The sequence below is a fragment of the Gossypium hirsutum genome, chromosome D05, assembly GCF_007990345.1.
Source record: "Gossypium hirsutum isolate 1008001.06 chromosome D05, Gossypium_hirsutum_v2.1, whole genome shotgun sequence".
Classification (NCBI taxonomy): Eukaryota; Viridiplantae; Streptophyta; class Magnoliopsida; order Malvales; family Malvaceae; genus Gossypium; species Gossypium hirsutum.
The window spans coordinates 30,995,813-31,007,046 of NC_053441.1; the positions used below are offsets into that span (position 1 = coordinate 30,995,813).

General features: G+C 35.6%; 1 protein-coding gene across 3 annotated transcripts; it reads left to right on the top strand.

Annotated features, from left to right (window-relative positions):
- Positions 1 to 754: 754 nt before the first annotated feature.
- Positions 755 to 10,896, top strand: LOC107904174 (uncharacterized). Of its 3 annotated transcripts, XR_001686148.2 has the most exons (15): positions 755 to 1,465; positions 2,755 to 2,841; positions 3,072 to 3,175; positions 3,332 to 3,382; positions 3,486 to 3,657; positions 3,751 to 4,071; positions 4,619 to 4,822; positions 4,974 to 5,453; positions 5,585 to 5,794; positions 6,310 to 6,498; positions 7,111 to 7,280; positions 8,840 to 8,992; positions 9,097 to 9,178; positions 9,400 to 10,130; positions 10,418 to 10,896. XR_001686148.2 is itself a non-coding variant. In XM_016830447.2 (14 exons), the coding sequence occupies exons 1-14, from the start codon at positions 941 to 943 to the stop codon at positions 9,787 to 9,789; spliced, it is 3,138 nt and encodes a 1,045-aa protein (XP_016685936.1). In that variant the 5' UTR covers positions 755 to 940; the 3' UTR covers positions 9,790 to 10,896. The 3 variants fall into 3 exon arrangements, 2 of the variants coding, with proteins under 2 accessions (XP_016685936.1, XP_016685937.1); XM_016830447.2 differs by having other exon boundaries at positions 9,400 to 10,896; XM_016830448.2 differs by lacking the exons at positions 9,400 to 10,130; positions 10,418 to 10,896 and having other exon boundaries at positions 9,082 to 9,178.
- The last annotated feature ends 338 nt before the right edge of the window (positions 10,897 to 11,234 follow it).

The following is an 11,234-nucleotide window of genomic DNA, read 5'->3' on the forward strand; positions in this document are numbered from 1 at the left end:
AAAGATGTTAGAAAATAATATTTTAGATTTAAATTTCATCACATATATATATTATAATTTTATTTAAAAATATATAAAGATAAAAGACTATTTGTAAGACAATGGTATTATAATTATTATCTAACTCAATCAAGGACTTAATATATTGTAAATGTTATGTATCTTAAATATGTTATATTTATGACATATTCATAATAATTATGTAACAAATATATTTGTTAAAAAGTCACATAAAAAATTAAATGTTTGGGTATAAGGGTAAAGTTAATTGTTTATTATTCATGGTGTGGTATTTATTAAAAATTTAACTTAAAATCAATTTTAACTCAAAATACCACACCATAAATAATAAACAATTAACTTTACCCTTATAAATATAAAAGAAAAAATACGCCCATATAAAAATATAATTTAATTTTTATGGGAGAAAATATTTTAATAATTTCATAATTGAATTGATATCTGATTACCGCACCACCTAAAATTAGTATAGATTCAGATATCATTATAATCAAAATTTTATTGATTTATTATTTGATAAAAAGATAAAAATAATCTCATATAAAAATTATTTTAATAGCTTCACACCAATACAGTAAAATACTAAAAGAAAGAAAAAGGATAGATATATTATGAAAATTAGAAAAATGAGAGTCGCTCTCGGCAGAAGAAATTTTGGGCCAAGTCCAGGCGTAGCCAGCCTAATAGAAAGCAAATAAATTGACGCGTTTTATAAACGGCGCGTGAAGTTTTACCACCGTTTTCTCCCTGAAAAAGAAATCCATATATCCCTTTTAATATCATTAACTACTCGACTTCTTTACTCTTGATTTCTCTTTCAAAGCCAACTGTCACAAAACTCTCTGAAAATTTCCATCACTTTCTCGAGAAAATAACTAAAAAGAAAAAGGAAAGAAAAGAAAAGAAGGAACCACTTCCTATGGGCCGAAGCTCGTCTCCTCCGGGACTAGACGGCGATGGCAACGAAAATGGAAAAAACAACGCCATTAACAACAACAGCGACACCAACAACAATAACAATGATCAAGGATTCTACTCGATCCGCGATCGGTTTCCTTTCAAAAGGAATCCTGGCCATAGCCGGGACCGAATCAAACAATATTCTCTCCTCGAACGGCCTTTAGTCCGAAACCGTGCCCGGTTCAACCGGAAAGGATTATTGCACTTCCCTTTTCGAGGCATTTATTTGTTTTATTTTTTGATATTTTTCTCTGTGTTCGCTTTTGCTGTGGCGTCAATGGTGATGCAGAGTTCGATTACGGCGATGTTGTTTAGGCAAGGAGGAGAGAGGAGTTGGAGGAGGTCTATTAGAGAAGGTTTGAGGTTCGGGAGCTCCTTGAAGTTTATGCCGGCTGGGATCTCGAGGCTGCTCGCTGAAGGCGGTAGACTTGATCCGATGAGATCGACTGACAGGATCGGACTTCGTGGCCCAAGACTTGCCCTTGTAAGTCGCACTTTATTCATTTTCCTTTTAACAATTGGATGAATTAATTGATTTCTTATCTTAAATTAGGAATTAGTAATTCAGAAGTTTATACTTCATTAGAATGTTGATGCACTTAAAGTTCATAATTCCGATGTTTGTTTATTATTCATTAATTCAGTTCGTTATTCAGATGCTTATATTTATTCATTTCTCTGTTGGTAGTTTGTGATTTTGGATTAGTTAATATTGAAGTTTTATATTCGTTTTTTTTTAGATTTCTAAATTGTAAGTAGTGGCTCAGCTGAATTGAAGTTTGTATGTTATGGAATTGCATATTTACTTAGCAGTTTTTTGGTGTTTCTTTTAGCTCTATGGTTTATGAATAAATTAGGTTACTTCGTTATGGATTGCTGGGATCTTTTTTATTTCGTGAAAATGAATGTCTTTAGTATTTGGTTATCTTGAAAGGCTAACTCAAAGACATCTTTACAGCTGTCTTTTTCTGTTTTTTGGTTAATGTGTTACTCGGAGTTAAGCAGAAAATTGTTTTGTAATGTTTCCATTGAGGTTCATTAAGTATAGTTTCTGTTCTTTATATTGACACGATGTTTAAACTTTGAAAAATAAGTACAGAATTTTAGAAAATGAAGTTTTTAATATGAAATTGGCACTAATAAATGGTTTGTACAATGTTGAAAGTTGAATATTCAATACGTTTTGATACTTTTTTTGGGAAAAGAGGGAGTTAATGGTTATAGACTAATAAGAATTTAGAAGAAAGAAAAACTTTGGGCAATGCGCATTTTATCAAGCACACTTCTAATGTGCCTAGAAGCACTTTTGGGCAAGGTAACGGGCACACTAACATTCACTTGATTGAAGTTTTCATTAATTTATATTATTTTCAGCTTCTCCATTAGATGTACCTTTACCAGTAAGAGGATAGTATCAAATCCTCTACCAATATTTAAATATTAAACAGCTACAAATTGGCGAACAAAGAAATTGCATGTTTCCTAGATAAACCAGGCCACACTTTTGGAGTCTATTATCATAATTATATATCTTAAGCTTATTACACACACATATACGTCTTGCACCTTATTTCACTCTTGTGAGCCTTTTTTTTCTGCTGGTGCCCGAGGCAATATGAGTTCTAGTATCAAGAGTGTGCCTTATGTCCTTGACAACATTGGTTTTAAACCAATTAGCGTCATTCAGCCCACTTACACATTTCTTCAGGTTATTTCTCTATTTTAAGTGGTTTGAGTTTTGCATTTACATTGTGCATCCTTGGTAATTGACAGGTTTTGGGGAACATGAAGAAAAACTCACAATCATTGATGCTGGTGACTGTAGTAAAGAGTCTTCAAAGGCTTGGTTATGTATTTAAGGTGAACATATATATATGTATTTTTAAATATTAGTGCTCCTGTTTTTTTGGGTATGCTCATACATCTGATTCTGTGATACAAGCATCTTCTATAACTTCCATTGTATGGAGGAAGTGTTAATATTAGGTAGACATGTTTCTGCATTATAACAGCATTGGCATGAAAGTTTTGCATTTTTCTACTGATTAGTTCAGAAAATCTTATGGATCCTTACAATGTCAATTTGACAGATTTATGCACTAGGCAGTGGCGAAGCACGTGGAATGTGGGAGAACCTAAGTGCTCAGTTTTCATTTTTTGGTCCGCAGCAATTTGGTCATATTGATTGGTCAATGTATGATACCTAATTCCTGTACTATGAGTTCTCTCTCTCTCTCTTTTCATTTATGTTTATATTGGTTTTTATCTATATTTGCAGTCTATGGTGATTAATGTTTTTGTTTGTTATATATTTGCATTGGTTATATATGTTTTATTGCATTTTCTTCAGGTTTGAAGGTGTTATTGCTGATTCTCTTGAAGCAAAAGAAGCCATCTCAAGGTATCTTTCATATCTAGCTTACTGATTATATCTCACGTGTAAAGATACTTTTTGAACAGTACAAACACCTCATTTGAGATGCGAGAGTTATATATGCATGCAGCCTTATGCAGGAGCCTTTTGATACAGTACCACTTATATGGATAGTTCAAGAAGATACTCTGGCAAAACGTCTTCCTGTCTATGAGGAGAAAGGGTTGCAGCATCTTGTTTTGAATTGGAAAACTGCTTTTACCAGGGCCAATGTAATTCTGTTCCCGGATTTTACCCTACCGGTAAATCAGACACTGTCTGTACTTCTACAGAATTTTTAGATGCCATTCTAGTAGACATCTTATGTGTTTTTCATTCTATTCCTTCCCTATCAGATGTTATATAGCATGCTAGACACTGGAAACTTCCATGTAATTCCTGGATCACCGGTGGATGTGTGGGGTGCAGAAAGTTACAGTAAGACCCATGAAAAGCAACAGTTAAGGAAAGACAATGGGTTTAGCATGGATGACATGGTGGTTCTAGTTGTTGGAAGTTCTTTCTTCTACGATGAGTTATCGTGGGATTATGCTGTTGCGCTGCAAACTATTGGACCTCTCCTCCAGAGATACACAAGGAGAAATGATGTGGGAGGGTCATTTAAATTTATTTTCTTGAGTGGTAACTCCACTGATGGATATAATGATGCTTTACAGGTAGCCAGCTGTTGATAGGTGCACCATATATAATGTATATTTATAAGTTCCTTATACCTTTCCCTTGTGCTTGTTGATGCCCCCATTTTGAATTGACTGAAGTCTTTATGGCCTAAACTTGTGTAATTAATGTGAAAAGGGTAATAATACATTAAAATGACAAGAAAGAAATATGCTTGCTCTTGTTGTATGGATTAAATGAGGATACCTGATTTTGCTATTTAGTTTGGATATCTAAGTCGTTCAGTTGTACTTTGTCTCTCGTACTTCAGATGCTTCTTTTTTGAGTTACACAGTTATAAATTGTAGTATGGCCTGAACTTTTTCCTTTTCAATTAGTTTATGTATTGCTAGAAGGAAGGATAGAGGTTCAGAAATATTAATAAGACCGCTAAACCTGGAGAGAATAGCATAAGATGCTGTCATGTAATTTTCCTTTTGTCCTCTATTCTACCATATATGATGTATTCAGCACACTGCATTGTGGTTAATTTGCTGCCTTAGTATTATTTTCAAGAGTTATGTCATACCTTGTGCTTTTGTGCAGCAAGTTGCATCAAGGTTAGGACTTCCCCAAGGCTCTGTTAGGCATTATGGCTTGGATGGTGATACCAATGGAGTTATATTAATGGCTGACATTGTTCTATATGGTTCTTCCCAAGAAGAACAGGGTTTTCCTCCTTTAATTATCCGAGCCATGACCTTTGGAATCCCTGTCATCACACCTGATTTTCCTATCGTCAAAAAATATGTAGGTCCATTTAATATTTTTTTTCCTCCTAGTTCATAATTCCTGATTTGTGTCAGAGAGAGAGAGGGAGAGATAGAGAGAGAAAGAAAAGAGAAGGGAAGGGAAGGGACTTTCTATTTGTATTACATTTTAAGTTGCTCTTATATTGCAGGTGGTTGATGGAGCACATTGTGTTTTTTTCCCAAAACATGATCCTGATGCTTTATTGAGGGCTTTCTCGCTTCTGATTTCGAATGGCAGACTATCTAAATTTGCTGAAACAGTTGCTTCTTCTGGAAGACTGCTTGCTAAGAATATTTTAGCATCTGAATGCATAACTGGTTATGCAAGCCTTCTGGTGAATTTACTCTATTTCCCATCAGATGTTTTGCTGCCAGGTCCTGTTTCTGAACTTCAGCAGGCATCCTGGGAGTGGAACCTTTTCAGGAAGGAAATAGAACACAGTAATTTTGATACTTCTGTAGATTCTAGTGTTGTTTATACCGTTGAGGAGGAATTGACCAAACACATTATTGACACGTCTAAGAATAGGACTGAGCTTCAGGATCAGGATGCCCTTACTGGACAAGATCTGGACCTTGTGACAGAAATAGAGAACTTTGAAGATTATGAAAGACTTGAAATGGAGGAGGTATACCGAACTTCACTATTAGAGTACCTTGTTTTGATCTCTCCCCACTCACCTTTTTCCCATAAAATTACTGAACATTCTCAAAATTAACTGTGATGTGAACATGCTTCTTTTTCCCCTTAAATCTATAGATTAATGAAAGAACAGAGAGACATCTTGGTGTATGGGATGAGATATATCGGAATGCTCGGAAATCTGAGAAGCTGAGGTTTGAGGCAAACGAAAGAGATGAAGGAGAGCTAGAAAGGACAGGTCAACCTGTATGCATATATGAGATCTATAGTGGAGCTGGGGCCTGGCCATTTTTGCACCATGGATCGTTGTACCGTGGGCTAAGTCTTGTGAGTTTCTCCTAATCCATACTTGACATTTCACCTTTTTATCAATCTTTCTTATACTTCATCACCTTCTTGTAAGTGTTTTGTTATTTGTGATGAGGAAAATTTATGTTTTAACTTCCACTGCAGAAATTATTGTATGAACAATATATTCATATGGTTCTTGATGAAAATGCTTCTAGTTTTCTTTTGTAATTATTGGGTAACTTTAGTCTTCTTGAAAAGGGTGGGATGCATATGATTGTTCAAGAGTCTGACATGCAATTTTGCTACTGGAGAAAACCTTATGTACAGATAATAGTTCCCCACCGTCAACATTATCTCACCTCTTTCCTTTTTGCTTCCTTAATGTAGTCTACTTCTCTATTCATGACTGACTTCCTGTAGTTGTTGTACTTCATGTTAGTCTCCTCTCCCATTTTATAGGAGCTTTTCTTTTACTTTGTCTGTCTACTGAAAAATGACGTATGTGAAATACGTACTTTCTACTTTTTGTAACTGTTCATTTTATATGCCAGTCTAGAAGAGCAAGGAGGTTGACATCAGATGATGTGGATGCAGTTGGCCGACTTCCGCTTTTGAATAGCACTTACTATAGGGATTTATTATGTGAAGTTGGAGGAATGTTCTCTATTGCAAATAGGGTGGATAGCATTCACAAGAGACCTTGGATTGGTTTTCAATCGTGGCAAGCTGCTGGTAGGAAGGTATTCCTTATATTGATATTTAACATGGCGTTCATATGTTGAATATTAGCTGGAGTTTCATGAACCAATTCTTGTTTTCTGTTTTCTTATTGTTTCTTTTTTCTTTTTGGTTTGGGGGGGGGGAGTTTCAACAGACTGTAGTGAAGGGAGTTAATGGTAACTGTCCTTTTTAAAAGTGTGTGTGCGTGCCTCACCTTTGGAAAGAGGTAATGTGGGCTATTGCGGTTATTTGGGGATGGTTTGAATGATCTCATTTTTTAATCCCTTCAAGCATGGAGGATTTTAGAGGATGGTATTCTGATTGATTATTTCCGTCTTATACCCCTCAATATTTAACATACCATCTCAAGTTGCAGATGGCTTAAACTTCACTTGCTTTTTTCTCCACTACACTCAAATAAATATACAAATAGTTGTTCACTCTCATGCTATCATCTTCCCATCTGTTTACCGTCTTTTACCTTTAAAATGCTGATATACTGTTTAAAGCAAAAAAATTGAAAAAGTTCCTAAAACTAAAGAGAACCATTTTTGCCATCTATTGCTTCAAGGCTACAAGTATCAATGTTTAGAGTATACAATTATTGACTGCCCAGTCTTTTCTTGAAATAGGTTTCATTGTCCACAAAAGCTGAAAAAGTTCTAGAAGAAACAATACAAAGAAGTAAAGGAGATGCAATGTACTTTTGGTCACACCTTGACGCTGATGGTGGAGGTGAGGGAAGCAGTGATGCACTCACATTTTGGTCGATGTGTGACATATTAAATGCCGGACACTGCAGGTTGGTTTTTCCTAATATTGGTTGGCTACATAATTATTAAACATACTTGGTGACAGATTTATCTGTTACACCTTGCTGATGCCAAGATTTGCACCTCAATTTTCTACAAGTCGAGTGAGGGTCTTTGTGCTTGCTATCTTTTGATGTTGTCTATATAGAGGTTCTCTCTTCTACAACAAGTTGCTTTCTCCCAGGTTTCTTTTTCTTATTAAAATGATGTTTGAATCAAATTTGTCAATTTTTTTTCCTGAAGCCATCATGGTACCTTTTTTATTTCTCTTATAAATATGAAACCAAGGAAAGCATCATCAAGATAGATGGGGTTGTGAAGAGGCAATCATTAGCTGTGATTTGGGCCTGATCCTTGGCATATTTTATCAGCTGTTAGGCCTGGCCTGACTAAAGTTCAACATTTCCTTTTTTTTCCTGTCAGTATTGTCAAGGCCACAATGCTAGAACCCTTATATTGCCTCAGGTGCAAGGCGCAAAAAATGCGCTTGCCCGAGTGAAGTAAAGTACAATATTTGTATGTTTGAGATTTTGCAAGTCTGTGTGTGTATATCTATACTATATAAAGCTTAAGGTGGTCTAGTTTTTCTACGGAACATGCCATCTTTTAATTGATCAATATGCAATGTTTGTTGCTGAATGCTCAAATATTGAGAAGTATATAGTTTGACATGATCCCTTTCTTCCTAGTAAAGATATGTCAAAGGAGAATTGTGAAAAATAAAAGAAATTTAAGGGAAATTCAATCAGGTGCACATAAAAGTGTGCCTAGGCACATGCCTAGTGTACCTAATGGAAAGGGCCTTCCCTGGAAGGGTCTGAGGTGATTTTGTTGAATAATGCGAAGGCACAAGGCAGGCACAGCTAGGTGCACGCCTTGACAGCACTGTTTTCTGTTTGTTGGGCCAAGATCAGGTTCAACGGGTGAGAAGATGCTCAAAGGGGATTGGCCGGGATTTGCTTCATGCCTGTTCTATTCAAAGCTCAACATTTGTTGTTTTTGAACTTGGCAGTCAGGTTTAATAGGCTTGAAGGTGAACATTGATATGAACCTTAGGAGAACCACACCTCAGAAGCTTAATTATTAGGATGGGAGAGCCTGGTTCCAAATAAACCTCACAAGAAAATCCTGTACTTTTTATGTGGGATTGAAGTCTCATACCTTGTAACTTGGTGCCTATTTGGGCTATGGCTTTGTGCTGCTTATTCTAACCCCAGGCAAACACTACTATTTCGGCATCACCATGTGGATTGCATGATTGCATTTGAGGGATATGATGGATAGCTCTGATGTCAATTGATTTGAACCTTAGGAGAACCACAATTTAGAAGTTAGATATTAGAATGGGATAGCTCAAGTCAGTAGAAACCCTAGATGGATTTCCCGTACATTCAAGGAGGCTGGATCTACATTGGTCAGTGACTTAGTTAATTCGACAAACAACTGCTTCTTTGTGATTTAACTTGCAATAGATTTGTGTGCGTAGTAGATGACTCTTGTTACTATATGAAAAGTATATGAGTGACTTTGATGCTTTAAATGCCTGCAGAACTGCTTTTGAAAATGCCTTCCGCAAGATGTACAACTTACCATTGGATATGGAAGCTCTTCCTCCCATGCCCCAAGATGAAGGTCACTGGTCTTCCTTGCACAGCTGGGTGATGCCAACCAAGTCCTTCTTGGAGTTTGTTATGTTTTCACGGTAATTTACTGAGTTTTCTAATTTTATTTAATCTTATCTCTCAAAATCCTTCTAGAGCACAGTACTGTGAGTGATGACTGGAAATCTAGATGATTCAACTGCAGGATGTTTGTTGATTCTCTCGATGCCTTGCAGTCCAATTCTAGTGAGGCTAATATGTGTTTGTTGGGTTCCACATATCTTGAGGTAAGCCCTTTTGTTCATACAAGGGATTTAAATAGCATTGCAACATGACATTATGGCCATTATTTTACTGTTTCGGCTCTGTCTGCCATTGATATTCACGGTAAATAATTCATTATGCCTGCAACAGCAGCAATTTAAATCCTTGTTCCTATAACATTTGTAGGTTCCAAAATTCCATTGAGAGTCTAATCTAATGTTGCTCTTCTCGGTTTATTTGGCAGAAAAAACAATGTTACTGTCGGGTACTGGAACTCTTGGTCAATGTTTGGGTTTACCATAGTGGGCGGAGGATGGTCTACATTGAGCCACACTCTGGTTTGCTTGAAGAGCAACATCCAGTTGAACAACGGAAAGAATTTATGTGGGCTAGATATTTTAACTTCACATTATTGAAGTCCATGGATGAAGATCTAGCTGAGGCTGCGGACGATGCTGACCATCCGAGGAAGGTGTGGTTGTGGCCATTGACCGGGGAAGTGCATTGGCAAGGAATTTATGAGAGGGAGAGGGAAGAAAGATACCGGTTGAAGATGGACAAAAAGAGGAAAACTAAAGAGAAATTATTGGAAAGGATGAGAAATGGGTATAGGCAGAGACCACTTGGATTATAGGATACTTAGAAGCTAATTCAGATGACCGTATTCTAAGTCTAACCTAGAAACACTGAACTCCTAACACGAATGCTGAACCCCTTTTTCTTTTCTCAACCCGGGAAGCCGGAAAAATGACTGCAGACAAGAGAAGGCGAGTTAAAATCTAACAGCTTTCAAGACATTCTATTCTTCCAATTCTTTTTTATCAAGTAAATTGCTTCCAAGAATCTGAGGGGAGACAAAAATAGCTTCCTGGTGTTTTTGTGGTTCGCTAGCGACTCAAGCTGATTTACAGAGGGATATCTCAGGAGACAGAGCATACCAGTTCCGGGATTTTGGTTAAGAGGGTGACAATTATGGTAATTCTTTTCCACCATACAAGAACATTCAATTTAATGATGCATCTCTTTTTCTTTTTTTTTTCCCTGTTTTAATCTTGTTTTCACAAAAAAAATTTGGATATTTCATAGGCAATGTTGATCAGAGTTATATAGTTTAGTTTCTGCCGAGTCTTTGCTTTATTATTATTATTATTATTATTATTAATTTCATTGATGATAGTTTTGATTAAGCAAATTTTATAATCGGATGTTTGAAGAAATAATTTTCCACCCTGAATTGATGTTCTGAAATTGGCGCCATGTAGGTTAGGGTGTAAACGAGACAGTGGTTCTTACTAGCTACGGGGTTCGGTATGAAAAATATTTGAATTAGTTTTGTTGAGCCGAGTTGAAGCTCGAGGAAAGCTGAGTTTAAAGGGCTTAATGCCTTGGTCGAGGTGGTTTGCAGATCTAGCCGGGCATTGGTTTTTAATATAATTTTAACTAGTATTGAAAAATCTTAGCTCGCACGTAAATATAAGAATTTTTATTGAATTTACTCGTAGGAGTTTGAAAAATATATATATTATTTTGAAATCAGGTTCTCAATGATTTGATTTGGGCTGATTTCTTTGCTTCTATCTGAACCCCATTATATCAATAATTAAGAGCAGGAAAAAAAAGAGAGCTTTGAATCATCTGTATTATTGGTAATTTAAGGGAGTAAATTTCCATATTCTGATGTAAATTAATGCAAAAAGATATAAACTTACATATTACTTAATGAGAAATAATTTTAAAAATAGATTTAAACAGTTTCATTTTTAATGGCATTTCATTATGTTGTTTGCTGTTTATAGGTTTCAAATATAAATAAAAGAAATGCAATATATTTAAGTTAAACACTATTCATTGGCTTACATTTTGTGATTATATATTTGAGGTAGTTTGATTTAAGTCATTGATGTCCTCTGATTTTTACTTTATTATTGTTCCTGTTTGATGAATGCTTTTAGGATTATTTGATTTTTACTCTATTCTTGTTATAAATTTTTCTCTTATTGTTTCCTCCTACAAATTTGACGTTTATTGGATATTTTTAGGTGGTTGGCAAAAAAGAAAAAAAGAAGGAATTTTTAGGAA